At 41.9% G+C, this 26,849-nt stretch overlaps 1 protein-coding gene across 1 annotated transcript in view; it reads left to right on the forward strand.

The window, feature by feature from the left end:
- Positions 1–26,849, forward strand: part of UTRN (utrophin) — a 440,716-nt gene that overhangs the window by 118,338 nt on the left and 295,529 nt on the right. The window contains exons 20-23 of the mRNA XM_077143388.1: positions 16,949–17,190; positions 17,345–17,525; positions 18,835–18,980; positions 21,482–21,694. Coding sequence (XP_076999503.1) covers positions 16,949–17,190; positions 17,345–17,525; positions 18,835–18,980; positions 21,482–21,694 — 782 coding nt within the window. The remainder of the gene's footprint in view (positions 1–16,948; positions 17,191–17,344; positions 17,526–18,834; positions 18,981–21,481; positions 21,695–26,849) is intronic.

Genomic DNA, 26,849 nt, shown 5'->3' on the forward strand with positions numbered 1-26,849 from the left:
AGTCTTTTTCCAAATGGAATCCAAGGCAGAAGGTGATTATATAAAACAAAAAAGCAGTTTTCTGCTTTCTGTGGAGATTAGGGAATGTAAGACTTCGATACCTCATCAGAACAGTTCAAATCTACTGGTGTAAAAGATTTAAAAATCACATCCCTTGGGGTTATATTTTTGGGAATTGTTTTGGAGGGGGTTGGCATGAGAAAACTTTGCATAAGCAACACTTGGGAAGTGAAGCCAATTAAGGTAAAGTCATTTAAGGTTATTTGATTTTTTTATGAGAGAATGTGTAGGTTTACAGAAGAATCATGTGTAAAATACACAGTTCCCATATCCCACTCTTTTATTTTAACACCTTGCATTAATGAGGTACATTTGATGCAGTTGATGAAAGAACATTTTTGTAGTTGTATTAACTGTAGTCCTTGGTTTATATTGGGTGTTCTGTGTTCTATGTCCTATGTTGTTGTTATTTTTTAAATTTGTATTCTAGTAACATATATACAACTTAAAATTCCCCCCTTTATCATTTTAAAATATGTAATTCAGCACGTTAATTCTGTACACAATGTTGTGCTACCAATACCATCCATTAGCAAAACTTCTCAGTCAGCCCAAAGAGAAACTCTGTACAATGAACATAAGCATCAACTTTCCATGCCCTACCCCTACCCGGCCTCTAGTAACCTGTATTCTAGTTTCTGACCCTGTGAATTGGTTTAGTCTAGTGATTTCCTATCGGTGAGGTCATCCAGTAGTTGTCCTTTCGTGCCTGGCTTATTTCACTCATTATGATGTCTTCAGGGTTCATCTCTGTTGTTGTATGTATGAGAACGTCATTCCTTTTTATAACTGAATAGTATCCTGTTGTACGTATGTATCGTCTTTTATTTTTATCTATTCATTGGTGGACACTTGTGTTGCTTCCATCTTTTGGCAATTGTGAATAATATCACTATGAACATTGACGCAAAAGTTCCTGCTTTCCATTCATTTGGGTATGTTCCTAGAGGTAGGAGTGCTGGGTTATGTGATAATTCTATATTTAACTTTCTGAGAAACTGTCAAATCATCAGCCACAGCTACATTTTACGTTCTCACCAGTAGTGAAAGTGTTCTCCAATGCTTGATGTTTTCCATTTCTTAATGGTAGCCATTCTAGTGGGTATGAAATGGTGTCTCACTGTGGTTTTGTGTGCATTTCCCTAGTAGCTAATGACGTTGAGTGTATTTTCATGTGCTTTTTGGCTATTTGTATATCTTCTTTGGAGACATGTCTATCAAGTCTTTGGTCCATTTTTTTAAATTGGGTTTGTCTTTTTGTTGTTGATTTGCAGGATTTCCTTCTTTGTGTATTCCAGATATTAAACCCTTATCAAATATGAGATTTCTAAATATTTTCTCCCATTGTGTTGTCATTTTACTTTCATGACAAAGTCTTTTGATATAGGAAAGCTTTAAATTTTGATGGGGTCCCATTTATCTATTTGTTATTGTTGTTGCCTGTGCTTTGGGAGGAAATGTTTAAGAAACGATTGCCTAAGACAAGGAATATGCTTCCAGGTGTTTTCTTCTGAGAGTTTATAGTTCTGGTTCTTATATTTAGGTCTGTGATCCATTTTGAGTTGATTTTTGTATAAGGTGTGAGGTCTTTGTAAACTATTTTGCATATGGAGAGCCATTTTTTCCCAGCACCATTTGTTGAAGAGACTGTTCTTTCCCAACTGAGTGGACTTGGCACCTCTATCAAACACCAGTTGGCCATAAACATGAGGGTTGATTTTTAAACTCTCAGCTCAACTCTTTTGTTCTATATGTCTGTCCTTGTGCCAGTACCATGCTGTTTTGATTACTGTGGCTTTGTCATAGGTTTTCAGGTCAGGAAGTGTGAGTCCTCCTACTTTGTTCTTCTTTTTCCAGATAGCTTTGGCTAGTTAAGGCTCCTTACCCTTCCATAGAAATATGACAATTGGCTTTTTTATTTTTGCAAGAAAGGCTTTTGGAATTTTGGTTGGGATTGCATTGAATGCTTTGGGTAAAATTGACATCTTAACAATATTTAGTCCTCCAATCCATGAACATGGAATGCTCTTCCATTTATTTAAGTCTTCTTTGACTTCTTTTAGCAATGTTTGGCAGTATTCTGTGTATAAATCCTTGGATCCTTGTTTAAACTTATTCCTAGATATCTGATTCTTTTAGTTGCTGTCATAAATGGATTTTTTTTCTCCTTCAGGTTATTAATTACTATTGTTTAGAAACACTGTTGATTTTTGCATGCTAGTCTTGGGCACCACCACTTCTATTATTTTATTAGTTCTAGTAGGTTGGACTTTTTTCAGATTTTTTTGTATATCGGACCATGTCATCTGAAAATATGGAAAGTTTTATTTCTTTTTTTTCTTGCCTGTTTCTCTGACTACAACTGCCACATACAATGTTGAAAAACAGTGGTCAGAGAGGACAGCCTTGTCTTGTTCCTGATCTTAGAGGGAAAGCTTTCAGTCTCTCTCTATTAAGAATAATGTTTTTCATATATGCCCTTTATCATGTTGAGGAAGTTTCCTTCCATTCCTAGTTTGCTGAATGTTTTTAACAAGAAGAGGTCCTGGATTTTGTTAAATGCCCTTTCTGCATCAGTGGAGATAATCATGCATTTTTTTCCTTTGTTCTTGTTAATGCGGAGTATTATGTTAATAGATTTTCTTGGTTGAACCATCCTTGTGTACCTGGGATAAATCCCACTTGATCATGGTGTATAGTTCTTTACACATGCTCTTGGATTCAGTTTGCTAGTATTTTTAGAGAACTTTTATGTCTATATTCATAAGAGAAATTGGTCTGTATTTTTCTTGTGTTATTTTTAATTGCCTTTGGAATTAGGGTGATGGTGGCCTCATAGAATGAGTTAAGTAGTTTTCTCTCCTCTTCAAGTTTTTGGAAGATTTTGAGCAGGTTTGGTATTAGTTCTTCTTGAATGATTGGCAAAAGTAATCTTTGAAGCCACCTGGTCCTGGGGTTTTCTTTGCTGAAAGTTTTTGGTTACTAATTCAGTCTCTTAACTAGTTATTGATTTGTTGGCTTACAGTCTTTTTTATTTTTGTGGGATCAGTAGTAATGACCCCTTTTTCCATTTCTGATTGTTTTCTCGCTTTTACTTTTTCATTCTAGTTGATGGATTGTCTATTTTACTGATATTTTCAAAGAACCAACTTTTGATTTTGTTGATTCTCTCTATTGTGATTTCATTCTCTTTTCTAATCTTTATTATTTCCTTCCTTCTGCTCACTTTGGTTTTGCTTGCTCTTCTTTTCTGGTGTCCTCCAGTTTTGAAGTTCTGTCTCTGATTTAAGAGCTTTCTTCTTTTTTTTTTTTTTTATTAACGGAAAGAAAAAAAAGAAATTAACACAACATTTAGAAATCATACCATTCTACATATGTACTCAGTAATTCTTAACATCATCACATAGATGCATGATCATTGTTTCTTAGTACATTTGCATCAGTTTAGAGGAACTAGCAACACAACAGAAAAAGATATAAAATGTTAATATAAAGAAAAGAAATAAAAGTAGTAGTAATAGTAAAAAACAACAACAACAAACAAACCAACAAGCAAACAAAAACAAAAAAAAACCCTATAGCTCAGATGCAGCTTCATTCAGTATTTTAACATGATTACTTTACAATTAGGTATTATTGTGCTGTCCATTTTTGAGTTTTTGTATCTAGTCCTGTTGCACAATCTGTATCCCTTCAGCTTCAATTACCCATTGTCTTACCCTGTTTCTAACTCCTGCTGAACTCTGTTACCAATGACATATTTCAAGTTTATTCTCGAATGTCCGTTCACAACAGTGGGACCATACAGTATTTGTCCTTTAGTTTTTGGCTGGATTCACTCAGCATAATATTCTCTAGGTCCATCCATGTTATTACATGGTTCACAAGTTTATCTTGTCTTAAAGCTGCATAATATTCCATCGTATGTATATACCACAGTTTGTTTAGCCACTCTTCTGTTGATGGAGATTTTGGCTGTTTCCATCTCTTTGCAATTGTAAATAACGCTGCTATAAACATTGGTGTGCAAATGTCCGTTTGTGTCTTTGCCCTTAAGTCCTTTGAGTAGATACCTAGCAATGGTATTGCTGGGTCGTATGGCAATTCTATATTCAGCTTTTTGAGGAACCGCCAAACTGCCTTCCACAGTGGTTGCACCCTTTGACATTCCCACCAACAGTGAATAAGTGTGCCTCTTTCTCCGCATCCTCTCCAGCACTTGTCGTTTTCTGTTTTGTTGATAATGGCCATTCTGGTGGGTGTGAGATGATATCTCATTGTGGTTTTGATTTGCATTTCTCTAATGGCCAGGGACATTGAGCATCTCTTCATGTGCCTCTTGGCCATCCGTATTTCTTCTTCTGGTAGGTGTCTGTTTAAGTCTTTTTCCCATTTTGTAATTGGGTTGGCTGTCTTTTTGTTGTTGAGTTGAATAATCTCTTTATAAATTCTGGATACTAGACCCTTATCTGATATGTCATTTCCAAATATTGTCTCCCATTGTGTAGGCTGTCTTTCTACTTTCTTGATGAAGTTCTCTGATGCACAAAAGTGTTTAATTTTGAGAAGCTCCCATTTATTTATTTCCTTCTTCAGTGTTCTTGCTTTAGGTTTAAGGTCCATAAAACCACCTCCAGTTGTAAGATCCATAAGATATCTCCCAACATTTTCCTCTAACTGTTTTATGGTCTTAGACCTAATGTTTAGATCTTTGATCCATTTTGAGTTAACTTTTGTATAGGGTGTGAGAGATGGGTCTTCTTTCATTCTTTTGCATATGGATATCCAGTTCTCTAGGCACCATTTATTGAAGAGACTGTTCTGTCCCAGGTGAGTTGGCTTGACTGCCTTATCAAAGATCAAATGTCCATAGATGAGAGGGTCTATATCTGAGCACTCTATTCGATTCCATTGGTCGATATATCTATCTTTATGCCAATACCATGCTGTTTTGACCACTGTGGCTTCATAATATGCCTTAAAGTCAGGCAGCGCGAGACCTCCAGCTTCGTTTTTTTTCCTCAAGATGTTTTTAGCAATTCGGGGTACCCTGCCCTTCCAGATAAATTTGCTTATTGGTTTATCTATTTCTGAAAAATATGTTGTTGGGATTTTGATTGGTATTGCATTGAATCTGTAAATCAATTTAGGTAGGATTGACATCTTAACTATATTTAGTCTTCCAATCCATGAACACGGTACGCCCTTCCATCTATTTAGGTCTTCTGTGATTTCTTTTAACAGTTTTTTGTAGTTTTCTTTATATAGGTTTTTTGTCTCTTTGGTTAAATTTATTCCTAGGTATTTTATTCTTTTAGTTGCGATTGTAAATGGGATTCGTTTCTTGATTTCTACCTCAGCTTGTTCATTACTAGTGTATAGAAAAGCTACAGATTTTTGAATGTTGATCTTGTAGCCTGCTACTTTGCTGTACTCATTTATTAGCTCTAGTAATTTTGTTGTGGATTTTTCTGGGTTTTCTACATATAGTATCATATCGTCTGCAAACAGTGATAGTTTTACTTCTTCCTTTCCAATTTTGATGCCTTGTATTTCTTTTTCTTGCCTAATTGCTCTGGCTAGAACTTCCAACACAATGTTGAATAATAGTGGTGATAGTGGACATCCTTGTCTTGTTCCTGATCTTAGGGGGAAAGTTTTCAATTTTTCCCCATTGAGGATGATATTAGCTGTGGGTTTTTCATATATTCCCTCTATCATTTTAAGGAAGTTCCCTTGTATTCCTATCTTTTGAAGTGTTTTCAGCAGGAAAGGATGTTGAATCTTGTCAAATGCCTTCTCTGCATCAATTGAGATGATCATGTGATTTTTCTGCTTTGATTTGTTGATATGGTGTATTACATTAATTGATTTTCTTATGTTGAACCATCCTTGCATACCTGGGATGAATCCTACTTGGTCATGATGTATAATTCTTTTAATGTGTTGTTGGATACGATTTGCTAGAATTTTATTGAGGATTTTTGCATCTGTATTCATTAGAGAGATTGGTCTGTAGTTTTCTTTTTTTGTAATATCTTTGCCTGGTTTTGGTATGAGGGTGATGTTGGCTTCATAGAATGAATTAGGTAGTTTTCCCTCCACTTCGATTATGTTGAAGAGTTTGAGGAGCGTAGGTACTAATTCTTTCTGGAATGTTTGATAGAATTCACATGTGAAGCCGTCTGGTCCTGGACTTTTCTTTTTAGGGAGGTTTTGAATAACTAATTCAATCTCTTTACTTGTGATTGGTTTGTTGAGGTCGTCTATTTCTTCTTGAGTCAAAGTTGGTTGTTCCTGTCTTTCCAGGAACCTGTCCATTTCTTCTAAATTGTTGTATTTATTAGCGTAAAGTTGTTCATAGTATCCTGTTATTACCTCCTTTATTTCTGTGAGGTCAGTAGTTATGTCTCCTCTTTCATTTCTAATCTTATTTATTTGCATCCTCTCTCTTCTTCTTTTTGTCAATCTTGCTAAGGGCCCATCAATCTTGTTGATTTTCTCATAGAACCAACTTCTGGTCTTATTGATTTTCTCTATTGTTTTCATGTTTTCAATTTCATTTATTTCTGCTCTAATCTTTGTTATTTCTTTCCTTTTGCTTGCTTTGGGATTAGTTTGCTGTTCTTTCTCCAGTTCTTCCAAGTGGACAGTTAATTCCTGCATTTTTGCCTTTTCTTCTTTTCTGATAAAGGCATTTAGGGCAATAAATTTCCCTCTTAGCACTGCCTTTGCTGCGTCCCATAAGTTTTGATATGTTGTGTCTTCATTTTCATTTGCCTCTAGGTATTTACTAATTTCTCTTGCAATTTCTTCTTTGACCCACTTGTTGTTTAAGAGTGTGTTGTTGAGCCTCCATGTATTTATGAATTTTCTGGCACTCCGCCTATTATTGATTTCCAACTTCATTCCTTTATGATCCGAGAAAGTGTTGTGTATGATTTCAATCTTTTTAAATTTGTTAAGACTTGCTTTGTGACCCAGCATATGGTCTATCTTTGAGAATGATCCATGAGCACTTGAAAAAAAGGTGTATCCTGCTGTTGTGGGATATAATGTCCTATAAATGTCTGTTAAGTCAAGTTCATTTATAGTAGTATTCAGGTTCTCTATTTCTTTATTGATCCTCTGTGTAGATGTTCTGTCCATTGATGAGAGTGGTGAATTGAAGTCTCCAACTATTATGGTATATGTGTCTATTTCCCTTTTCAGTGTTTGCAGTGTATTCCTCACGTATTTTGGGGCATTCTGGTTCGGTGCGTAAATATTTATGATTGTTATGTCTTCTTGTTTAATTGTTCCTTTTATTAGTATATAGTGTCCTTCTTTGTCTCTTTAAACTGCTTTACATTTGAAGTCTAATTTGTTGGATATTAGTATAGCCACTCCTGCTCTTTTCTGGTTGTTGTTTGCATGAAATATCTTTTCCCAACCTTTCACTTTCAACCTATATTTATCTTTGGGTCTAAGATGTGTTTCCTGTAGACAGCATATAGAAGGATCCTGTTTTTTAATCCATTCTGCCAGTCTATGTCTTTTAATTGGGGAATTCAGTCCATTGACATTTAGAGTTATTACTGTTTGGATAATATTTTCCTCTACCATTTTGCCTTTTGTATTATATATATCATATCTGTCTTTCCTTCTTTCTACACTTTTCTCCATGTCTCTCTCTTCTGTCTTTTTGTATCTGACTCTAGTGCTTCCTTTAGTATTTCTTGCAAAGCTGGTCTCTTGGTCACAAATTCTCTTAGTGACTTTTTGTCTGAGAATGTTTTAATTTCTCCCTCATTTTTGAAGGACAATTTTGCTGGATATAGGAGTCTTGGCTGGCAGTTTTTCTCTTTTAGTAACTTAAATATATCATCCCACTGTCTTCTAGCTTCCATGGTTTCTGCTGAGAAATCTACACATAGTCTTATTGGGTTTCCCTTGTATGTGACGGATTGTTTTTCTCTCGCTGCCTTCAAGATCCTCTCTTTCTCTTTGACCTCTGACATTCTAACTAGTAAGTGTCTTGGGGAACGCCTATTTGTGTCTAATCTCTTTGGGGTGCGCTGCACTTCTTGGATCTGTAATTTTAGGTCTTTCATAAGAGTTGGGAAATTTTCAGTAATAATTTCTTCCATTAGTTTTTCTCCTCCTTTTCCCTTCTCTTCTCCTTCTGGGATACCCACTACACGTATATTTGTACGTTTCACATTGTCCTTGAGTTCCCTGATACCTTGTTCAAATTTTTCCATTCTTTTCCGGATAGTTTCTGTTTCTTTTTGGAGTTCAGATGTTTCATCCTCCAAATCACTAATTCTATCTTCTGTTTCTTTAAATCTGTCATTGTAGGTATCCATTGTTTTTTCCATCTTTTCTACTTTATCTTTCACTTCCATAAGTTCTGTGATTTGTTTTTTCAGTTTTTCTATTTCTTCTTTATGTTCAGCCCATGTCTTCTTCATGTCCTCCCTCAATTTATCGATTTCGTTTTTGAAGAGGTTTTCTATTTCTGTTCGTATATTCAGCATTAGTTGTTTCAGCTCCTGTATCTCATTTGAACTATTGGTTTCTTCGTTTGACTGGGCCATATGTTCAATTTTCTGAGCGTGATCCGTTATCTTCTGCTGGCGTCTGGGCATTTAGTCAGATTTCCTCGGGTGTTCGACCCCACAGGTTGAAAGATTTTTCTGCGCAGTCTCTCGGTTCTGTTCTTTCTATCCTGCCCAGTAGGTGGCGCACGTGGCACACGGCTGTCTGTGGGTTCCACCAGCGAAAGTTGCTGTGGGTCCCTCAACTCTGGAAAACTCTCGCCGTAGGGGAGGTTCGGCAACCGAAGCGTCTTGGAAGAATGCCAGCCGGCCCGGGGTTCCAAACGCGGGGAGGGTCGCCGGCTGTCGCAGCACAGGAGAGCGTCCGGCCAAATTAGCTAGTCGGCCCGGGGCACCAAGCGTGGCGGGAGGGCGCCAGCTGTCGCAGCCCGGGAGAGTGCACTGTTCCCAGCCGACGGGGGAGTCACGTGTTTGGAAGGGATCCCCCGGTCACTGTTCTCCGCAGTCTGGGGATTTCCGACCCAACTATCTCAGTTGTTCCGGGGGGCCTCGTGTGGTGGGGGCACCAGCCGCCGCGGCCTAAGGGGACCGCCTGTCCAATTCTACCAGCTGGCCTGGGAAGGTGGAAGGGAGGGACTCCGGTCGCTTGCTGTCCCACCCAGGAAAGCCCGTGCCCCTTGGTGATCTCACCGGAGCTGGTTCTCCCAGATAGTCAGCCGTTCCAGGATGGGGTACGCTGTCCCTTTAATCTCCCTCGTGGCTCCGGGAGCTGCTCTGTATTATCTCCACTCCCCCAGTAGTTGTTCTGGAGGAGGAAAGGTGAGGGCGGCAAGGCTGTCGAGGCTGGTGGCGGGGGAGCACAGTGAAGGCGGGGGAAGAGGGCACCGTGTTGGTTGGAGAGCAGCCGGAGCAGGAGGGGGAGGAGGGGGGTAGGGAGGTCGGGCGGCTCGGCTGCTGCGGGGCGCGTGCGCCGCGCGGCGGGCCGGCGGAGAAAGAGAGGGGTTAGGGAGGTCGGGCGGCTCGGCTGCTGCGGGGCGCGTGCGCCGCGCGGCGGGCCGGCGGAGAAAGAGAGGGGGTAGGGAGGTCGGGCGGCTCGGCTGCTGCGGGGCGCGTGCGCCGCGCGGCGGGCCGGCGGAGAAAGAGAGGGGGTAGGGAGGTCGGGCGGCTCGGCTGCTGCGGGGCGCGTGCGCCGCGCGGCGGGCCGGCGGAGAAAGAGAGGGGGTAGGGAGGTCGGGCGGCTCGGCTGCTGCGGGGCGCGTGCGCCGCGCGGCGGGCCGGCGGAGAAAGAGAGGGGGTAGGGAGGTCGGGCGGCTCGGCTGCTGCGGGGCGCGTGCGCCGCGCGGCGGGCCGGCGGAGAAAGAGAGGGGGTAGGGAGGTCGGGCGGCTCGGCTGCTGCGGGGCGCCTCTTCTTTTTTAATGTAAGCATTATAATTACTTAGTTCCTTTCAGCATTGTCTTTATTGCACCCCATACATTTGGTGTGTTGTGTTCTAATTTTATCCACCTTAAGATATTTCCTAATTTCCTTTGTGATTTCTTCTTTGACTCATTGCTTGTTTAAGAGTATGTTGCTTAATTTCCACATATTTTTGAATTTTCCATTTCTTCCTGTTATTGATTCCTAGCTTCATTCCATTGTTCTCAGAGAAGACACATTGTATGATTTCAATACTTTTGAATTCATTGAGACTTGTTTTGTAACCTACTATATAATCTATTCTATAGAATGATCCACGCATACTAGAGAAGAATATATGTTCTGCTGCTTTTGTGTGAATTGTTCTATTTATATCTGTTAGGTTTAGGTGCTTTAGAATATTGTTTATGTTTTGTATGTGTAGACTAGATGTTCTTTCCATTATTGAAAGTGGTATATTGAAATCTCCTTCTTTAAATGTCAAGTTATCCATTTCTCCCTTCAAACCTGTTAGTATTTACTTGATTCTTCTGTTAGGTGAATACATAGTCATGATTGTTATGTTTTATTGTGAATTGACACCTTTGTCCATGTATAATGAACTTCTTTGTTTCTCATAACTATTTTTTTCATTTTTTGTTTTTTTCTAAGTTTTTTTTGTTTTATCTTTTTAAATTTTTTCCTCATAACTATTTTTGACTTCATGCCTCTTTTATTTGATGTTAGTGTAGGTAACTCAACTCTCTTGTGGTTACTACTTGCCTAATTTATTTTTTCCCACCCTTTTGTTTTCAACCTACTTGTGTCTTATAAGGATGAGATTCACCTTCCTTGGGCCTTAAGGTCTTATCCATTTTGCCAGTCTCTGCCTTTTGAATGGAGAATTTAATCCATTTACTTTTAAAATAACTGTTGATAACAAAGGACCTTCTTCCACCATTGTACCATTTTGTCTTTGTAAATTTTATACCTTTTGACCCTAAATCCTTCTGTTAATGCTGTCTTTGATATTTATGTTGTCTTTTGTATTGTGCCATTTTTGACTCTCAATTCTTCTGTTAATGCCTACTTTGATATTTACTTTGTCTTTTGCGTTGTACCATTTTGTGTCCCTTCTCATTTGTTTTTGAATATATTTTTTGTGTATTTTCTTTGCGGTTTCTATGGAGTTAAAAATTAATATCCTATATCTATAATAATTATATTTGATTTCACACCAGTGTATCTTCAATAACATGCACATAACCTGTTCCTATGCTTTTCCACCCACCACTCTTTTTGTACTTGTTACAAATTATATCTTTGTAGCTTGTGCATCTAAATCTATTGGTTTATCATTACTTTTAATACATTTACATTTTAGCACCTGTAACAAGTGGAGTTATATACCAAAAAATACAATTCAGTAGTACTGAAATTTATAATTACCCATATGGTTATCTTTACTGGAGATCTTTATTTCTATATGCTGGTTCGATCCACTGTCTAGTGTCCTTTCCTTTCAGTTTGAAGAACTCACTTTAGCATTGCTTGTAGGGAAGGTCTACTGATGATGAACTACCTCAGCTTTTGGTTGTTTGAGAATTTCTTAATCTCTTCCCTATTTTTATTTTTTTAAACTTTTAAATTGTAAAATATAACATATATACAAAGCAAAGAAAGAAAGAAAAAAACCAACAATTTTCAAAGAAGGCTTCAACAAGTAGTTACAGAACAGATCCCAGAGTTTGTCATGGGTTACCATTCTGCCATCTCAGATTTTCCCTTCTAGCTGCTCCAAAACACTGGAGGCTAGAAGGAATATTAATATAGTGATTCTGCAGCCATACTCATTGGTTAAATCCCATTTTCTCTATTGTATCTCTTCCTTCTCCTTTAATACTTCACCGAAACCGTAGGGATCTTTGGGCAATGGCTGTTCTGAATTTTTCATGTTGAGAAGGTGTGTGCATACTAAAGGATAGGGGAATGTAATTAATTGACAGTCCTGGAGAGGCTGGTCCCTCTGAGTTTCAGGATTTATCTGACCTAGGAACCGCTCTGGGAATTCTTTGTTCCTGGAGGGCAAACCTAGTGCATGGAACTTTTATAGAGGCTCAGTTCAAGTTCTAGGTGTTTTTAAGAGTCAACAGGAGTGATGGTTGGAGTTTTAGCAAACCATGGCAATTAGCGCTATCTAACTGAAGCTTGCATAAGAGTAGCCTCCAGAATTACCTCTTGACTCCATTTGCTTTCTCTTGGCCACTGATGACTTATTTTATTACACTTCTCTTCCCCTTTTGGTCAGGAAGGTGTTGTCGAACCCATGGTGCCAGAGCCAGACTCATCCCTGGGAATCATACCCCACAAAGTCAGGGAGACTTTCACCCCTGAATGGCTTGTACCACATACAGGGGAGGGCAACGATTTTCCTTACAGAGTTGGGCTTAGAGAGAGGTCATGTCTGAGCAACTGAGAAGCTTCTTGGAAGCAACTCTTAGGCTTCATTCTGGTCTCTCCCTTATTTTTGAAAAGTCTCACCAGATACTAAATTCTTGGTTCACAGTTGTTTTCTTTCAGCACTTTAAATATCTTGTCTCACTGTGTTTTTTAATCTCTGTGGGTTTTGATGATAAATCAGAACTTAATCTTATTGAGATTCCATTGTTCATGATGCATTGTTTTTCTCTTGTAGCTTGTAGAAACCTCTCTTTCATTTTTGTATTGGATAGTTTGATTTTAATGTCTCCAGGCATGGTTCTCTTAAAATTTATCCCATTTGGGGTTTGTTAGTATTCTTGAATGTGTATATTTATTTTTTCCTTAATAATAATTTATTCCTTTCCTTAAATTTGGGAAGTTTACTGCTATTATTTCTTTGAACATTTCTTTTGCTCCTTTCTCTCTTTCTTTTCCTTCTGAGACTCCCAGAATTCCAATATTTAGGTTTGATGTGTCTCACATGTCTCTTAAGCTCTATTCCTTTTCTTTCTGCCCCTCAGTCCAGCTCATTTCGGTTGTCTTTTCTTCAGGATCTTGGATTCTATTTTCTACCACCTCCAGTCTGCTGTTGTAAAACCACCTATGAAATTTTTCATTTCAGTTATTGTGTTTTCAATTCCAGTATTTCTGTGCAGGTCATATTGGGAATCTCAAAGATAGTCTCATATTGTTCATTTATACTTTGCCTCATATCCTTTAGTTCTTTCTCCATATTTTCCTTTATCTTTTTGAGCATATTGAGGATTATTATTTTTTTTATGTTTCTGTCTGTTAATTCCAAAGTCTGGTCCTCTTCACTGCTGGTTTCTGGATTTTTATCTTATTCCTGTGAAGATACCAAGAAACTCAGAGATTCTGTAATTTCCCTTGAGATACCGAGTCTTTTTATAATAACTTGCTTACTGGTTCATGCTGGTTACAACTGTGGATTCTTTGCTTTGATCCTGAGCATTTCAGGGGACCTGGGAACCTAGAATTTGTCTCGATGAATGTGGGCAACTTTACAATTCTGTGTACTATCAACTACAGGCATGGCAGAATTAACATTTAGTAGGTATTTAGTAGGTGGTTAGTAGGCATGGCAGAATTAACATGCTGAGATTGGTGGAGAAGCCTTTACCGGGGGAGAAGCTGGTGAGAAGAGAAGCAGATGCGGAGACTGCGGATGGGGAGACCTTGGGGTCTCGGGCCCTTGGGCAGGCTGCATTACCTCTCTGTAGCTGGGACCTTGGGGTCTTGTGTCTTTGGGATGGCTACGTCACCTCTCCATTTCTTTGCCTGCTCGTCTGGAAACTGAGGAAGCTCCCTGGCTGAGTATAGCTTATATTCGGGGGAGAATCTCACTGTGAATAGGCAGGCCCTCAAGTGTTTCCAGAATGTGATTAATTGCCACAATGGGGGAAATTGTGACTTGTAGTTTTCAGAGGTGGGATGAAAGGAATGACTTTCGTGATCTTATATGCACTTGTCTGATTTTATAGGGAACTTTTATATGTTGTGTCATCCTTCTCTTGGGCTCATTAGAGAACGGATTCTATTTACGCAACAAAGACATCTGCTATTTAAAAATTTATGCAATAAGAGTAGGAAACTGAAGAATAGAGTCTATAAAGTCTGGGTTTACTCTTCTCCTTTTTGGAGAGTGTTTGCTTTTTGTTAGTGGGGGAATATAAGTAACTCCTTTTTCTACCCCGACTGTTTTCCCATTTTATCCATTATTATGATTTTACAGTATCGCCTCTTACCCCCTGCATGTGGTGATGCTGTGGGCACTACTGCTGCTAGAAATCAGAAAAGTTGATGAGAAATTTAAATGTAGTTAGGCTGATTCTACTCCACCACCCCCAACATTTGAAGTAATTCCTGGAGTGCTGATAATGAATGTAGAGGTTTTCCCAGGGTGCTATTTGGTGACTCTGGCTATGTAATGATCCAGACAGGTGATTCATCTGAGAAAGGCATAGAACTTTCTTCGGTAAACCAGATGTTCAAATAACCATGACACACTGTATCCCTTAAACTCATTCCATCAAAAACCACCACAGGCCAGTCTGATGGAACTTTCCTGCCTAATGCATTTTAATTAAGTTTTGTGATGTCTCACATAGCAAAAAATTGCTTTTTTAAGAAAGAAAATGAAATAATCAGTTTCATTTGACTTCCATGGCTTCAGTGGTCTGTTTTTCTTGGTCAAGATCCCTGATTCCTAGAGACCCTCAGTGGAATGGAGTAAATGGGGTTGGACCTCTGGACACTGTGGCTTCGTGAGTCAGCCCCCACCAGGGCTGCCCAGGTCCCTGCACCTGTGGACTCTGGTGTTGGTTCCGTGTTTTGTAAACATTTCCCTTGAGTCCAATAATATGTGCAGAAGTGTAATGTCAAGTAGAGGATTTGGCAGGAATGTTGTATTTTCTCTCTTTTAGATAGTAAAATGATGTGCCATTGATTTTGGCTTTTGACAAGTCATTTTGTAAGAGTTGGGTGTTCCACAGAAATAGAAAATTTGTAACTCCAGATCTCTGAGAGCAAAACTATTGTTTGAAAAGATAGCGCACACTTTTTCCTTTCTTATGTTGCAAATTGTGCTTGGCTCAGTACCTGGCAAAAGCCCACTGCAGCATCCTGAGCCTAGAACAGGGGAGGCTCAGGTTCTGAAGACTGGCTCAGAGCGGCAGAATGAATGAATCATGAAACACTGACAGAAACTAAATACATCGTGGAGAGAGAGAACTAAAAGGAGTTTCTTCAGCTTTCCAGTTACAAAATGAGCACTTTTTACCTGTTTTCTAGATGAGTGCATTAATTTTCCACCTCAAACATTTTATTTATCAGCTTAATTTCCTTGTTTCTCCGAATTGCCCCACCATATAAGTGATGTGGCTGTTGGAAAGGCCAGTGTATTCCTTTGCCCACACGGATTGGTAATGGGTTGTAGGAGCTCATTCTCCCCGCTGCTGGGAGCATTAGTCAGGAAGTAGGGGCCTGCCTTGTTGTCACCACTTTGAGGATGAATGCACAGTGGTTTTGATGTTTTGCCAGGCCTGATGTCCTGTCCCTCTCTGAAGGTGGATGGTGAGCCCCAGCAGCTAGCATGAGGGAGACATTCAGATTCCTTCCACATGGTTGCATTTGTAATTTTCAATGGGTACACTGTGTCATAGAAATTTTTAAAGTTGTACGGTCAGATGCTCCTAAATGACCTTTTGTTTTACGTGCTATTTTTTTCATAGTGATCCCATTGCCCTGCATTTTAAGTGCATATGTTTATAAAGCAGAATTGTTTTTCCACTCTCCTACTCAAATAGTACAAATGTTTAGCCCAGCCTTTCCACATGCATGTTCTCCTCAAAATATAAACATTCCTTTGCAGATTTCCCAAACCTTGTTATTTTAAAGGATTAGGTGGTATTTTACACTGCAGGAAGGACCATAAACAAAGCTTATTGTCATATGTAAGTCTGTTGTTTCTAAGAACATTCTCTACCGAAAATATGAGACAAATGTATAAGATGCAATAATAAAAATAATGTTTTTTTAGGGATGTGCTTACGAAGTTAGAATTTGACAGATCTGTCCGTGTTCAGATCCAGCACTCACCCGGTTGCTTAGCAGCAGTGAGATCCTTGCAATTCATTTTGCAATTTGTATGGTCGCATAAGTGGCCACAAAAGGTTTGGGCTGCCGTCCTGTGGCTCTGGCCAGCTGTCTCCTTTCCACTGCCCAGGGTCTTCCTTCCAAGGCTGGACGCCCTGGGTGAGCCCAGGCCTTTGGTTTTCTTTACTGGCACAGGCTGAGCTGGCCGCGTGCAGTACTTGGGGGCAGCAGCTCGGTTTACAGGGGCTGCTGGAAGAGGGAGCTGTGGCTGACTCTCATGCATAGAGCTTTAGGGTCTCTGGGTTCTGGGAGCTGAAAGGCAGATGCCTGCTTCCTCCAATGGCCACAGCATTCTGGGGGTGCTCTCACCACCTGGCTCCCCATTCTGTGTCCAGATTCCCTCTGCATGAGCGGCCTCTGGTCATCCTGGATCGGGGTCCAGCCTGAGTCGGTTTGACCTTGTCTCAAATAATCTCATCTTCAAAGGTCTTATTTCAAAGGGCTCAACCCATAGGGCAGGGTTGGGACCTGAACATGACTTTGTGGGGTGTGCCTCAGTTTATAACAGATGGAACCTCCCTAGAAAAGGCCCATCGCTTCTGAAGGGGACTGTTGGCCACAGCACTCCTGGGCCACTGGTTAAAACCCCTGCCCCTGCCTTGTTCAGAAATTCAAAACAGCATCGTTTTTGAGGCATCACCACCAGTTCTTGCCAGTGTGTTAAGGGGGACTTCGGGGTGAATGTTGTGTCTGTCACTGCCTCCTTCTTCGGAATGTGTTGGGGCATTTGTGACAGGTTCAGCGCAGTTCTGTTAACGATGCGTGGTGTGTTTGCTTACTTTTCCCGCTTGTGCAGAGGGCCTGCCTACAGAGGAACTGAACCGGGTTCTGGAGAAGGTTGCATCCGAGTGGAGGAGCGTATCTCAGCATTTGGAAGATCTGGCAAAAAAGGTCCAGCTGCAGGAAGAAATCAATGTCTACTTTAAGCAGCTTGGCGAGCTGGAAGAGGCCATCGAGAAGACGGAGGCGCGGGTAGAGCACGCTGCCTCTCCGGAAGCTTCCCCGCGGACCCTGCCGGGTTTGAGGGACTCCTGCCAGGTAAGGATCTGTGTGGGTGGCCACGCGCGAGCTCCCTGCCCGGCCCTGTGCTTCCGCAGGGGCCTCCTGGCCCGTACACCCCAGGTTCGTCCTGCGTGGGTTTCTCCAGGCTGCCCTGCAGCATCCCGCGGTGACGGTGTCTCCTCTTTCCTAGCGGGAGCTGGCCCACCTCCTCGGCCTGCAGCCTGCCATCGAGACGGCGCAGTCCAGCTGCTCCGCACTGAGGGCTCGGCCCGGGGCCCCGCGTTTCATCCAGGAGGGCCTTGAGCGCGTCCTGGGCCGCTTCCGGGCTGTGCAGCAGGCGCTGGAGGGTCGCCAGCGACAGCTGGAGGACGGTAAACCCGCTTGCCCCCTTCCAGATCCCCACCCCCTCCCCGCTCCTCTCAGTTTGCCTTATTGAAATTGCTCCCATGCAGACTGGCTTGTTTTGTTCCAAGGACATTCTCCTTTTGGGTTCACACTTGTTGCTAAAAATGCAGACAGCTTTCCCATGCTCATGTTAATAGGAACCAACAAGTTCTCAGCAGTTAATCCTTTCTTGTTCTCCCTTTGCCTGAAGGAGGCTGTCTGATACCTTACCAGTGAAGAGAGCAAACACTTCCCTTTGCTTAATACAGTTCAGCTCTTAGGAGCACCCGCCACTCTTTTAAAAGAAATCACCTTCCTCTTTCAGAATCTGAAAACTTCTTAGAGATTTCTGACTTTTGGAACGAACCTGTTTTTGGAAAGTTGCCTGTCAAAGGTTTTGATAGATCATTGCCACTGCACTACGTTCTTTTTCTCCTTAGCTACTCTTTAAGCCAGGAATCGTGTTGGAATACGCAGTGTTATGGGCCATGCATGCTCCAAAGCTGCAGATTGACCCACGCCCTGCGTGCAGCCCAGTTCATTGCATGACGACCAGAAGCACCTGTGTGCGTGGTAGACACATGAGTCTGGAACCGCATGCGAGCACCGTGCTCTGGGCTCCCTGGGCGTAGATAAACTGGACCGAGGACTGCACGGTCGAAAGCACCTCTCTCAAATTACAAAATAGGCTTTGTTTTTCACGGAATCCTAGGCAGGTTGTGCAGTTTCTTAGCTTGTGGTGGGTTGGTTCACCCCTCTGTGCCTTAGATGAACCAGCCTCCTTCCAGGCAGTGGTGCTGTGCGGTTTCCCCCTCCACCCTCACCCCCACCCCCACCCCCGCAAAGGGCTGACACAGGTGCGGTTGGGGTGGGCTCTGTCAACCCTGCTCTTGGTGTGCCTGACCTTTGCTGACCCACCTGCCCTCTCTGGTCCGTCTGGTACAGCGTCCACCTCTTAGACGGCGGGTGGTCCTTGCCCATGAACTCAGTGAGACAAAGGCCCGTTGTTCAGCTCCACCCTCAGAGAGATGTCTCCCCATAATGAACTTGAGAGGAATGTAGCGGGCGCATTCAGAGCTCATGCATCAGTGCCGGCAGGAAGGAGACAGCTGTCTGATCCTCAGAAATTACTATGGAGTGATCTGCTTTATTAACTGAAATGTTTAAATTTTAATTTTGGGTTCTATGGTATTACATGTTAAAATTCAGTTATTATATACAAAAGATTAATGGTATACAAACTGATGGTAGGGCCCTAACGTCATTTTCTCAAATGAAGTATTTTTAAACAAACAGAACTGAAGAGTCAGCCTGGACAGGCCTACTTAGAAACATTGAAAACGCTGCAAGATTCGCTAACTGATCTGGAAAATAAAGCCCAGACTTCCCTGAATGCCTTGAGTGACTCTGAAAAGGTGGAAAAGGCCCTGCAGGAGAGAAAGGTAATGCGTGTTGGCATCGGATCCCAGGGCCCTTTCTGATCTTCACGCCGTATGGCATTTAGAAAGGCTTTTTCAGATATCTAGTTTTCTTTAAAGGTCATTTGTTCTTATAATGTGAGGGTTAGTGACTCTAATATAGGACCTGGGCTAAAGAAAAGCAAATTAGTAAATTCTTTTTCTTTTTAATTAGGGAAATTGTAGGTTTTCAGAAAAATCATGTGGAAAGTACAGAGCTCCCACAGTCTATCCCAGCATATGCAGTTTTTCCTGTTATTAACATTTTGCACTCATGTGGTATATTTGTTACAATTAATGAAACAAATCTATTTTAATTATACTATTAATTGTAGTTCATGGTTTATATTGGGGTTCGTTGTATTGTACAGTCCTATGTTGTTTTAAAAATTTTTATTCTGGTAGCATATATTCAATGTAAAATGTCCCATTAATCTGTTTCAGATATACACACCGGTGCTATTAATTGCATTCCTAACTCTGTCCATTATGAAAACTTCCTGTCACCCCACACTGAAGCTCCTTACCGAGTACACGTTAACTCCCCGTCCCCTGTCCCCACCTACTCGCTGGCTCTGTGAAATTGCATTTTTTATTTATTCCAAACAGTGACATCGAGGCGTTTATCCTTTTGTGTCTGGCTTATTTCACTCCCCATGATACCTTGCAGAGCGTTCCCTTTAGGGCTAACTGTTCCATTGCGCGCACACACCACGGTCTGCTTCCCCATTTCTCTCCTGATGGGTTGGCATGCTTCCAGCTTGTGACAACTGTGGATAGTGCCACTGTGAACATCAGTGTGCAAACGTCTGTTTGAGTCCCTGTTTTCAAGTCTTTTAGGTGTACACCTAGAAGTGGGATTGCCAGGTCCTATGGTAATTCTATACTTAATTTTCTAGCTGCCAAACTGCCTTCCACAGTAGTTATGCCATTTTACATTCCCACCAAAAATAAATAAGTGTCCCTGTTTCTTCATATCCTCTCCAACACATTTCCCATTTTTCAATAGCCATTTTAGTGGGTGTGAAATGGTATCTCATTGTGGTTTTGATTTGTACTTCCTAATGGCTAATGATATTAAACTTCTTTCCATGTGTTTTGGCCATTTGTATATCTTCTTTGGAAAAATTTCTAATCAAGTCTTTTGCCCATTTTTAACTGGGTTGTGTTCTGTTGTTGCTGAGTTGTAGGATTTTGTCATATATTCTGGATATGAAACCCTTATTGGATATTTCCAAATATTTTCTCCTGTTGTGTGGGTGTTTTTTTTTTTTTTTTTTTAATTTTCAAGGTGAAATTCTTTGGTATGCAAAAGTTTGTAATTTTTATGAAATCCCATATCTTTTTTTTTTCTTTTGTTGCTTGCTTTTGGTGTGAAGTCTAAGAAATCACTGCCTAACAGCAGTCCTAAACATGCTTCCATATGTTTTCTTTTAAGAAATTTTATAGTTATGTTACTTATATTTAGGTTAGGGATCCATTTTGAGTTGATTTTTGTATATGGTGTGAGGTAGGGGTTTGTCTTCATACTTTCTCTTGTGGATATCTGGTTTCCCTGCCCCATTTGTTGAAGAGACTGTTCTTTCCCAGTTGAGTGGACTCTGCACCCTTGTCAAAAGGTATGGCATGGAGATATGAAGGACAATTCCTGAACTTTCAGTTTGATTCCTTTGTTCTATATGTCTTTTCTTGTGCCAGGGCCATACTATTTTGATTACTATAGCTTTTTTTGCAATAAATTTTAAAATCAAGACACGTGAGTCCTTCTACTACCTTCTTTTTCAAGATGATTTTAGCTATTTGGGGCCTCTTACCCTTCCATATAAATTTGATGATTGGCTTTTTCATTTCTGCAAAGCAGGCTGTTAGAATTTTGTTTGATATTGTGTTGATTCTGTAAATAGCTTTGGGTAGAATTGGCATTGTAACAATATTTAATTTTTCAATCCTTGAGTATGGAATGTCCTTCCATTTATTTAGGTCTTCTTTGATTTCTTTCAGTAGTGTTTTGTAGTTTTCCATGTACAAGTCCTTTACATCCTTGGCTAAATTTATTCCTAGATATTTGACTCTTTTAGTTGCCATTAATGAATACCTTTTTAATGAAAGAAGACTTACTATTATAACTAGCCCCAAATTCTCAACCTGTTAAAATATCTTTAGTACAGTGAGGAATATAATCTGCTTTCTCTGGTCTTTGATTTTAGCAGTTTTGTGGCTCTGTACAATTTCAATGGAAAAAACAAATCAACCTTGGACCACCTTGTTCTTAGTTCTATGACTTTTAGGGCACAGAGTGTGTTACATATGGCCTATACTTAAATAATAAAGGGAAATCTTTAACTTTTCTATTATGCTAATTTTTCATGAGTTCTTCACATTCCTTTTTTGGTAAAAAGTGAATTTTGCCTGCTTTGATTACCCGTATTGTTTTATCTGTACGGATGAATTGTACATATTTTAAATTTTCTAACACTTTTTTCCAGGCTCTTGATGAAATCCTTGAGAATCAAAAACCTTTATTAGATGAACTTGTAGAAGAAACAAAGGTTTTGGAGAAGAATGCCACTCCTCATGTAGGAAAGAAGTACAAGCAAGAATGTGATGATGCCCAGGGAAAGTGGAACAAACTGAAGCTCGAGGTTTCCAAAGAAGTGCATCTGCTTGAAGAAATTCTCCCCAAGCTCAGAACTTTTGAGGTACACCCAGAGGCCACTGGGAATTCAAGTCTATTACAGTGTAAAATCGTAATTATCATGTCTGAATCTTTCAGTTACTTTACAGATTTGAGTGTTTGGCATTCTTTTAAAATTTGCATTTATTGTGTTCTTAAGGAGGGATTTATAACTTGCTTAGCAAAGATATTTTAATGTGCTGGGCAGCACATTAATTTCATTATGTCTTGCAGAAAAGGTTTGCTAGGGGTAAACTGGGCCATAAAAATAAGAGAAAGTTGCTTAAAAATGTTCAGAATAGTGTTTCTGGGATGCAAATCCTGCCATTACCTTGTGGTGGTAAGTTAGTGGGCAATCTCAAAGTAGCCTGGGCAGGAGCAGAGACTCAAATCTCTGAACCAGTTTCTGTTAAGGTCTTAGACATTTCGAGTTGAAAATCTGAACGAGGCCAGGGCACATAGGGCCAGGTTGGGAAAACGAGTAGTTTGAAGGACACGGAAATTCAGAGGTAGGAAGCTGTGCGATATCTGAAAACGTCAACAAGTGAGGCAGGCAGCGGTGAAGTCCGTCAGGAAAGGATAACCAAAGGACAGATAAGGAGGAAGTGGCGAAAGTGAATGCCAGGGAACAATGCCTCCTTCCTGGGAGGGAGATGAGAAATGGAGCTTCCTGGTCAGCTGGGGTCTGGAAGGAAGACCTGGATGCAGAAGGAATCGCTGCCCCCCACTCCTCCAGACCTGGGTCTGTCTTTATTCCATCAGTCAGGGATCTTGGACGTTTTTTTCTTTTCACTGATGTATCCCAAAATATACATCCAGAACAGTGCCTGGCACTGAAAAGGCATTCAGTAAATATTTTTCAGTAAGTGAAGTGAGCTTGGTAATGTTGATTTGGATGTGCAGTCTGACTTATATATATATGTACATTTATGCATGTATGCATGTGCATGTGTGTGTATATGCATATGTGTACAAGTATGTGTTTATGTATGTGCATATGTGCATAGATATATGTGCATACATATGCATATGTGTAAATGCATGTGTGTGTGTTTGTACCACTCCCTGATCCCATGGGAGTTGTGCAGATCAGCAGGGAAGGGACCCAGCAAGATGTGCAGATGTGGAGGGACTCTGTGTCACCCAGGAGCAGTGGACAGTTCCAGCAAACGTCCTGTGGAAGAATGAAGATGGGGGGGGCTTATACATTGCAGGGAGGGGGTGATGGTGGGAAAGGGTTTTCTCTGTACTTCTAGACTGACAGCTCATTAGAATGGATGATGAATTAGGAGGAGGGCATCGAGCAAAGCCTGGTCTTTTTGACTCTGAACTTCGTGGGTCTCTGACCAGTAGCTGTCCTCAGTGGTCCGTGTGTCTTGCTTTAGGAACCAGAATTTCCCTTCTCCGTTGCTTTCGACATTTTGTTATGCGCCAGGGTTTGGATTATCAGTGCTTCTCCACCAGGGGCGCTTTTGCCCCCCACAGTGGACGTTGGGCCCCTGGCACCCGGCAGGAAGAGGCACGGCTGCTGCTAGGAAGCCTGCAGGACAGCTCCCATGGGGATGAATTTTCCGGCCCAAACCTCAACTGTGCTGAGGTCGAGAACTGCTGGATTAAATATTTCCTTCTTTTCAACAGAACCCCCTTGTGTTTTCAACTTTGGACCTGAGGTGTAGTAGGGAAATTTACAAGTAAAGATGAGTTCGGAGATTATACTTGATTCCTAAAAGGGTGTTCTAGGATGGAACACATGCCTGTGTTCTCAATATGGAGATTAAAGAGAAAGTATCAGGCTGAAGCAGAGAAGCTTGCGGTTATGGGCTCCAGCTCAGGTAAGGGAGGGCATGGCCGCGTCCAGCTCAGGTACGGCTGGGTGTGGTCACAGGCCAAGACCTTCCTGAAACCAGGTGGGTATGTGTTGCCTTCAAGAGCCCACACCAGACACCTGTGTCTACACGTTTAGGTACTTTTTTGGTTATTAGTGCAGGAGATTTACAGTGTTTGGCTATTTTACATGTGTTCTTTTGTGTCCTGGCTCCAAGACTTGATGATGTTCCTCAATTGTCTAACTTCTTTGTGCATTTTTTTTAAAATTCCTTTGCGTTGAAGGACTTTTTTTTGCTCTTTTGTGTTGGAGAACTTGCTTCTTGTTTAGCTCCTCAGAAATCACTTGGAAACACTTTTAATTCCCCCCCAAAGATTTGAAATCATTGCATTGAATGTTTACTGGCAGTTGGCATTGTCTTCCCTTTTTCAGTGTCCTGCTAGGTGATATTTTAGACTTTTAAGTTCTATTTGTCCTTAAGATATGTGGTACCATAGGTTTTAGCCCCGATGCCTATTTCTGATACTATTTCTTAGGAACAAAAGGGGTTGGCTTATTTTTAAAATTAATCCTTCAATTCTATGAGTAATCCCTGAACTTGCTCATTATGAAGAAATGGAATAAACAGAAGTAGAGGCTCATGTCCTCCCCGGTAGGTGGCATTCTGGAGGCAGCGGCTCTGCCCGGTGGGCCTGGCTGGCGGTGAGCACAGTAGAGTCAGAAGGAAATAGAGTCAGAAGGAAAGGACATGAGAGTCTGAAGTGGAACACCTTCTCCCATGCTAGGAACACAGTGTTCTGGTTTGCTAGCCGCGGGAATGCAACACACCAGAGACAGATTGGCCTTTAATAAAAGGGGATTTATTTTGTTAGTTCTTCAGAGGAAAGGCAGCTTTCAACTGAAGTTCTTTCTTACGTGGGAAGGCTCAGGGTGATCTCTGCTGGTCTTCTCTCCAGGCCTCTGGGTTCCAACATCTTTCCCTGGGGTGATTCCTTTCTGCACCTCCAAAGGCCTGGGCTGAGCTGCGAGTGTTGAAATAAGGAATGCTGAGCTGCTTGGGCTGTGCTACATTGAGCTCTCTCATTTACGCACCAGCGATAAATTAAGTCAAGCATCATTCATTGCAGCAGGCACGCCTCCTAGCCGACTGCAGATGTAATGAGCAACAGATGAGGTTCACATGCCATTGACTCATATCCACAGCAACAGAACTAGGCACCTTCACCTGGCCAAGTTGACATCTGACTCTAACTACCACACACGGCATTGGGACTCGCTGAGGACACTGTAAATATTGTGCGCTTGGAACCAGCCCTGTGTGGAAGTCAGGAAGTCTTTTATGGACTCAGCAAATGCCCATTTCAAAAGTGTCCTCTTAGCTCCATGCTGGCTTCTCCAGGCGCAGTTTACAGGAGTGGCAGAGAGCGCTTGTCGCACATTTGGGTTTTCTCTTCCTTCCCATGAGGTGGCGTTTTCGTGGTTGGTCCTACTTCCTTTGTCTACTTTGTCTGCAGACCTACACTGCAGGTCTTCTTGTGCAGGTAGAGAGGTTGGTGTTTTCTTTCCCCATCACCAAACTTCTGAATCTTGTGTTGGCTCTGAGCTTCTCCAACATGTTTCCCCTTTAATGAAATCAAGACCCAACTTGAATGGGTGGGGGTCACATCACCAACAAGTTAAAAAGGCCACACCCACAATTGGGCATGCCACATCTCCCTGGGAGTAATCTAATCAAGGTTTCCCACCCTAAACAATAGGTCTGGCCCCACAAGATTGGATTAGGATTGAAACATGGCTTTTCTCAGGTCCATGATAGTTGCAAACCAGCACAGGGTAGAAATACAGTGGTAATACTTTCTAAGACTAAAATGCAATCTGATTAATTCTTTCTAGGTAAGGTCTAACTGGTATAATTATAAGCTTTCCCTCCTCATTTTGGATACATTTTATTAAAGAGAATATTGGTACATTCTAAACCTTAGAACTTCAGAATTCTCTTAGTTTCAGATAAATTAGTCTAGTGAAAGTGTCATTGTCTGTTTTCCATACTAAGAAAGAGAACCTTTTTTAAGGTAGTGTGTTTGAGGCCAATGAATGTTATAAACACAAACAAACGGGAGTCCCCCCCACCTTGAATTACTGTTTTCACTCTAGCCCCACAGTTTGTCTTGTCTGTGACTTGCGTTGGAAATCGGCTGCTCAAACCAGCTGAAAGCACTGTGGACATTCCCACAGATGGGCAAGCAGCCCAGGGGAGTGCCAGGGACTCAGCAAGACGCAAGCTTCGGGCAGACCCACGTGCCCTGGCCTCTAAATCAGTCCTTCTCCGTGCTTGGGAGAGGAGAGAGGGGAGTGGGGCTCCCGGAATTCCTCGGAGACCCTCACTCCCCTTTGCTAAGGGCGTGAATGGCTCCTCAAAGCCTGCAGACCTTGCTTGGGGACAAGCAGGCATTGCCAGTGGAGACCGCTTGACCTTCCCCCGTAGAACATTTGATACTTTGTTCTTCAGAAATGCTGCATTTATAAGTTTAAAGTTATTTGTGCATTTGTGAGTATAAATAGGAATGAGCCATGGTTTCTCTAGATCAGCCCTTCCCATTTATTTTTTGCACGTGAAATAGAGACATTTATTTTAGAAATTTACCAGTAATTTTCTTTCTTTATGTTGCTTTACAAGAACTGAAGGCTCCCCCTCCAATGTATGCTAGATAAACATTTCTCTGCATTCTGCAAGTGGATGGAGAAGGGAGAACATTAAAAATCCATAACTATAGGTGAGAAACTGGTGAGTGCAGCAGCCAGGCAATTTGTACCTGGGTGGAGAGGTGGGGTTTGCATCTTCTCTGGACTTAGAGACGCGCAGCCTTTGCGTACTTAAAGGAAACTCTGGAGAGTTCTCCTAGGAGTGGGTGGCAGTGGAATTTCCCTTCCCGGCAAACAGGAGGGACCGAGGGGGTGGGTGCCGCAGAGCCCCTCGCCCCGTCTGCCTGCCCGGGGGCGGGAGCTGGGGTGTCGGCAGTGGCTGGGCAGGGGCCTCCCCACGGGGCGTGGCCACCCGGGGTGGCCGGGTGCTGGCTGCCTGCCTGTCCCCGCAGGCCTTCCCGGGGTGGTCGCGTCTTTCCGGGCTCTGTCCCACGGCGCCTGCGGGGCGGCTCTAGGCCGACGCAGCTCAGGGGCGACTCCTCCGCAGTTCCTTCCGGACAGTCCCGGGGGGCCGAGCGCTGCGGCGCACAGCCGTCCACGTAAGCCCCGTTTCCGCGCCTGCTTCTGCCCCGGGGCTCCGCGCGGCGCCTTCCGGGAGGTGGGGGAGTCGGGCGTGCCCCCCAGGGCTCCCTGGGGCTCCTGGCCGCCCGCT

The sequence above is a fragment of the Tamandua tetradactyla genome, chromosome 25 (genome assembly GCF_023851605.1).
Source record: "Tamandua tetradactyla isolate mTamTet1 chromosome 25, mTamTet1.pri, whole genome shotgun sequence".
NCBI lineage: Eukaryota > Metazoa > Chordata > Mammalia > Pilosa > Myrmecophagidae > Tamandua > Tamandua tetradactyla.